At 58.1% G+C, this 5,446-nt stretch overlaps 1 protein-coding gene across 1 annotated transcript; it reads left to right on the forward strand.

Moving 5' to 3' along the window:
* The first annotated feature begins 1,419 nt into the window (after positions 1-1,419).
* LOC134381789 (basic salivary proline-rich protein 1-like) lies at positions 1,420-3,010 on the forward strand. Its single transcript, XM_063101601.1, has 3 exons — positions 1,420-1,683; positions 1,901-2,024; positions 2,574-3,010. Exons 1-3 carry the CDS (start codon positions 1,420-1,422, stop codon positions 3,008-3,010), a joined length of 825 nt encoding a protein of 274 aa, XP_062957671.1.
* Positions 3,011-5,446: the final 2,436 nt, after the last annotated feature.

Here is a 5,446-nt window from a genome sequence, read left to right on the forward strand (position 1 = left end):
GCAGCAGGAACTGTCCACCCCATGCCCTTAGCCAGCTGAGATGACCCCATCATCATGGGAGAGACTCTGGATAGAACTACCTCCCCTCCGTGCTGCCCTGAGAGGCCCCCATCGTGCCCCAGGGAACCTGTCGGTGTTATCCAGGCTGCTACTTTCATCAGTGAGGTCCTTCTCTCTTAATAGGGGAAGACTCTGCAGTTAATGTGCTGACAGCTCCACTTCTCCTCTCTTGGGCCTGCCTTCCATATTAGCCACACCATTCTTCCCACCAGGGATTCCTCAAGCCCTTCAGCAGACCCTCCAGATATCCCCTTAGTCCCCAGATCCTCTCGCTGATTTCACCCACTAACCACACCTGACCCTCTGTACACCCCCCATCTAGCCCACCCTTTCCCTCTTTGACTCACTGAGGTCCCCACCAAATCTCCATTAGCCCTTCCTGCCCGCCTCCCCTCTAATTCTCTCACTGAACCCCTCTTCCCTCCGACCCCATCCCCCATCCCCGCGGCCACCCCCTGCCCAGACTAGGGCACCTGGCAGTCAAAATCCTCAGGGAGGGGTCTCCAACTTGATTTCTAGATCCACCCTTAGTCCCGGCCCCTTTCCCAAGCTGAGCCGAACATTCCGATTGGGGGTCTGGGGGCTGCTGGGGGGGCGGATCCAGACAGGAAGGAGGCGTGGGCTTCAGTCTGGGTCTCTGTGGGCCCTGCCCCCTCCCCTTAGCAAGTCTGGGAACTGGGCCCGGGCCCGGTCCTCGCTCCCCCGCCCCGGCCTCTCCGCGCTTTCATCAGAATTCAATTTCCGCCCGTAAGTGACTCCGCGGGCCCCTGATCCTTCCCTTGATGAATGAGCCGCCCGGCCCGGCCCCGTCCGTCACCGTCACCCTCGCCTCGGCCCGGCCCGCTGCCGCCCCCAGCCTGGGCCCCTCCGCCAAGCGCCGGCCTCGACCCCCCACCGCTCCCACCCCGACGCCTGCCGCCTGCATCCCTTCGGGTCCCCCCCTCCCAGCGCAGCAACCCGCCCCACCCCCACGCCCGCGTGGCTTTCTCGGCCCCGTCTCTGTCTCTCTCTGTGTGGCTCTATCTCTCCCTGTCTCTGCGCTCTCTCGTCCCCTCTCTCCCTCCCTCCTTCCTTCTCTCCCTCTCTCCCTCTAACACCTCTATTCATCTCTGGGAGCAACATCATTTATTTTGCACTTCCCAGATAATTTACTTTTTTTCCCTTCTACAGGAATTCTCCATTTCCCTATAAAATGAAAATTCATCTAGAATTACATCTTATGTCATCATTATGTTTATTAAGCGTGGATGATGTATATGAACAGGACGGGCTTGCTGCTGAGTGCTTAATGGTGCATAAGATTAAGCCGAGGCTCTCAGCTGCGCAGCGACTCCCCTCCGGTTCCCATGTTGTCGAGGCATGCTGGGAGTGCCAGTTCCGAGCGCACGGCCAGGTGAACGCGCCGCCGCCGCCGCCGCCGCCGCCCCACCCCGGCTCCCGCCAGGCCCGCCCCGGCCCGGCTGCGGACGCCAGCGCGGCCCGCGCCTCCCGGACACCCCAACACACACGCCCGCTGGAGGCGGCCCGGCCCCCGCCCCGGGCTCACCACCGCCACCCCCCGGGGCTCGGCGGCCAGACTGGACGCCCCCGGGACCCCCTCTTCCTCTAGGGTCGCCCCTCGCGGTCCTGGCAGCGCCCCTCCCGCCCCCTTCTGCCCCCCTGTCGCGCTGTGTCTCTGCCCCTGCTCTCTCCCCGCCTCGTCTCTATTTCTCTCTGTCGTGTTTCTTGGGGCTCTTGTCTTTCTGTCTGTCACGCTGCGTCTCAGTCCCTCTCGAGTCCTTCCCTGTCTCTCTGGCTCTCCCTGCTGTCGCTGTGTCTCTCTGCGCGTGTCCCTCCCTAGCGCTCCCGCTCTCCCGGGCTGCGTCCGTCGGTCTGTCCGCCTCTCGCCATCTCCCTGGCTCCCCCTCCCCCTGTCTCCCCTCTCCCGGCGCTGGCGGCCACCGCACTGCAGCGCGGCACCAGCAGTCTATGACAAAAACATTATCCTTCTGCTGCTAAACAATCCAATAAACCTCTCCACAGGGAGAAAGTTAACCTCTTGTCTCTTCGGCTGATGCCTTCCCGCCCACGTGACTGCTGCCACAGTAAATTCAAATCATTAGTCTCCTCACCCCATCAAAAAACTTCTATTAGTAATGGAGACCTCGCCGGAGACCTTCCGCGGAGAGCGCTGCCTTCCCAATTCCCAGTGGAAAAATTCTGCGCGAAAAACTAATTCTACTTTTAATAATCTGTCATCAGGACCAGAGGCAGTCATAAATTATATGGGAGCGCGTGCGAGAGCGCGCCACAAGAGGGAAATCAGGGCGAAAAATCAAAGCCCAAGTTTGACAAACTTTCCTGAAGATAAATAATAACTTACAAACAGGATTAGTTGTAAAGTCACGCTCCGGCGCGCAGCCACCGCGGCAATCACGTCTGCCGAGGGCCGCCACCGCCGAGGCACCTGTCACCGGCCGCCACCGCCTCCGAGCCTTCCTGCCTTCACCCACCGCCCCTCCTGGTCCTCGCAGCCCCCCAGCCTTCTCTCCCCGAGCCCGCGGTGCCGAAGCTCACCTATGGGCAGGGCGGTGGGGCCGGCTTCCTCCCCTCCCCACCCCCCGTCCTGGGGCTCCCAGCTGGCAGGACCAAGGTCACAAGAGGTCGAAAGGATTCTGGGGGGGTCCCGTTCGCCGGGGCTGGAACCTCGAGAGGGGGTTCGGTGTGTACGGGAGTGTGGGTGCTGTCGTCGGCCCCGGCTTCTGCGGCCTCCCCTGCCTCCGGTCTCCCTGTCCCCCCGCCCGGGCAGTGTGTGGGTGGGGGCCCGTCCCATCCCGAGTTCGTCCACCCGCGTCAGCGTCGGGTGGCGGCGGGTGCGCTCAGCCTGCCCGAAGGCCCGGCCCCCACCCCCAGCGCGACCCTCCCCCACCGCACCCTACCCCGCCCTCGCCCCGCACAATCTCGCCGCTGACAGCCGAGCGGGTGATAAATGCCGGCGACGCGGGGAAGGAATTGCGCAAAATAAAGAAGCATGTTCCAACAAGTCCTGTCAGGATTGTATTGATTTAATCATCTGCAGAAATACACATTCTGGATTACTGTAGCGTGCCCGGGCCGGGGGAAGGGGCGGGCCGGCCCGCGGGGGCTGCGAGGGGCGGGGCGGCGCGGAGGAGGAGGGGCGGGCAGAACCAGTGGCCACGCCCCTCGCCCAGGCCCCGCCCCTCCGGCCTCCCGGCAGGACGAGAATCTGCAGGGGGGGCTGCCGGGGGCTGCCGGGGGCTGCCGGGGGAGGTTCAGTGGACAGGCCGTTTTGCTCCGCTGGGCACCAGCCCAGCAAGGTGGGCCTGCTGAGTCCTCAGATCCTCAGAACGGCTGCAGCTGGCGGTCAAGGAATCTCAGAACTGGATGCGCCCCCAGGAGGCGGGGGCGGGGGGTGGGAGGTGGAGGGGAGGTAAAGAGGAGAGGAGAGCAAAGGCCGTGGATGGGGCGTCTCCCGCCTCGAGAATGTTTTGTGGTGGTTCATCGCCCCATCATCTCTTACCAGGATCAAGACATCGGCTGCCAAGCTTGAGGGGACATGTAGGGGGGCAGGGCACGCCAATACCACCTCCTGACCCGGCTGACCTGTACCTGCAGCTACTTCCGAGGTGTGGGTAGATGAGACAGACGGCCCCTAGGGAGTCCAGCACCGATTGCACTTTGTAGGTCCTCAATAAAGTAAACAAACCAACAAAGTTATAGCTTCTGACTTCTTTCTGTTCCTGAGGTTGGGGCAGGACTGGATTTTCTTTTGGTTGCAAACCTGGCTCTTTAAAAGAAACACACTCATGGGAGGTGAGGATATGGAAAAAGATGGAGAGACTGAGCAGTCTTTGAGAGTGGGAGAACCCAAAGGGAAATGGAAGAGGAAAGAAATCCATCTATTTATTTATTTGATGATTGATTTAACATATTTTACCTCATGAAATCCTGCCAACAACCTAAGGAGGTTGTTACTATTCATATCCCCCATTATACAGATGAGAAAAGTGAGGTTCAGAGAGGTTAAGTGGTTAGCTCATGATCACAATGTTGATAAATTCAGAAGCCTAGCTTTGAGGCCAGGTCTGTTATAATCTAAACTTTTCCCATAGGGCCTTGGGGGAGGTTGCTGTGGGTTCAAGACAGGATGTGAGAAGCACAGGGGAACACGACCTGGTGAGCAGTAAACTTTGTCCATTCCAAAAAGACTGAAGGTGAGGGGTGGGGGCTGGTGCTTGAGCCCTCCCTAGGGATTCTGAGAACTGTAAAAAGGGGCCTTCATGGGGGGGGGAGACCATCAGAGAGTGAACTCACCACAATGACTTCTACAGGTACCATCTGTGCATTAGTCCTGATGGGGCGGAGGGAGGTAGGGAGGAAGCTTCACAAAAAGGGGAAATCATGGGGAGTGAGGAATGTAGACCAGTGGAGGAAGTGTCACTTTACCTCAAATCAGAAATTACCAAGGGCGTGTGGGTGAGGTCACTCATGGTGGGAGAGCGCGATTTCATCGGAGTGGCTTCATGAGAAGCACAACTCCTCCCTGAGTGACCCCTCGCCCAGTGGAAAGCCAAAAGGAATGAGCAATAACTGAGAGCACAAGTATGACATGAGACCATGAAAGACAGACAGACCCTGAGGTCCCAATGGACCACGAGCAGAACTGGAGTAGATGTGAATAACTGAACAGGACTGGGAATGGGAAATGAAGATGCAATTTATTTCTTTGCACGGAGAAAGAGGGAGGAGATTAGGGAAATGGAGTAATAGAAAGGGGATGAAGGGAGGAGAGAAAGGAGCAGGGGACCTACCTCTGAGAGGAATGAGGATTCTGTTCCGTTGTGAGAAGGGTGGTAGCTCACCCATTTCTCCCCACCTGCACCCATTTTGCCTCTACAAGAGCTTTCCATTCAGTGCCTGCCTCCCACCCCCATCAGCCCAGGAGGGGTGAAAGGACAAATTTATTCCATCAACAAACATTTGGATAGAGCTTACTCTCTGAGGCGCACAGTTCTAAGCACTTTTTGCATATTAACCAAATTCTCATAACAAGGCTATGATGTGGGCAATAGCATATCTCCATCTGACAGAACAGAAAACTGAGGCATAGGGAGGTTTATTGATGTGCTCAAGGTTACACAGTTGCAGTTGCCAAGCAAATTGAACCCAGGCATAGTCAACCACTGTGCTCTGAGCCCTCAGTGCTAACACAGGACTGGGAGTCAAGGTACCAGAGCCTAATTTCAGTCCTACCATGACCAAGCCCTATGACCTTGGCCAAGACCCTTTCCCGTTCTGTGCCTCAGTTTCCACATCTGTAAACTGAGAGGATTGGGCCAACACTCTGCTAAATTCCTTCCAGACTCAAAACGCAAAGACCCAAAGG

Source organism: Cynocephalus volans, chromosome 7 (assembly GCF_027409185.1).
Source record: "Cynocephalus volans isolate mCynVol1 chromosome 7, mCynVol1.pri, whole genome shotgun sequence".
Classification (NCBI taxonomy): Eukaryota; Metazoa; Chordata; class Mammalia; order Dermoptera; family Cynocephalidae; genus Cynocephalus; species Cynocephalus volans.

Coding starts and splice junctions, on each gene's coding strand:
- LOC134381789 (XM_063101601.1), top strand. CDS start 1,420: ATGCTGGGAGTGCCAGTTCCGAGCGCACGGCCAGGTGAACGCGCCGCC. Junction 1,684..1,900: donor CTCTAGGGTCGCCCCTCGCG/GTCCTGGCAGCG, acceptor GTCCCTCCCTAG/CGCTCCCGCTCTCCCGGGCT. Junction 2,025..2,573: donor ACTGCAGCGCGGCACCAGCA/GTCTATGACAAA, acceptor TGGTCCTCGCAG/CCCCCCAGCCTTCTCTCCCC.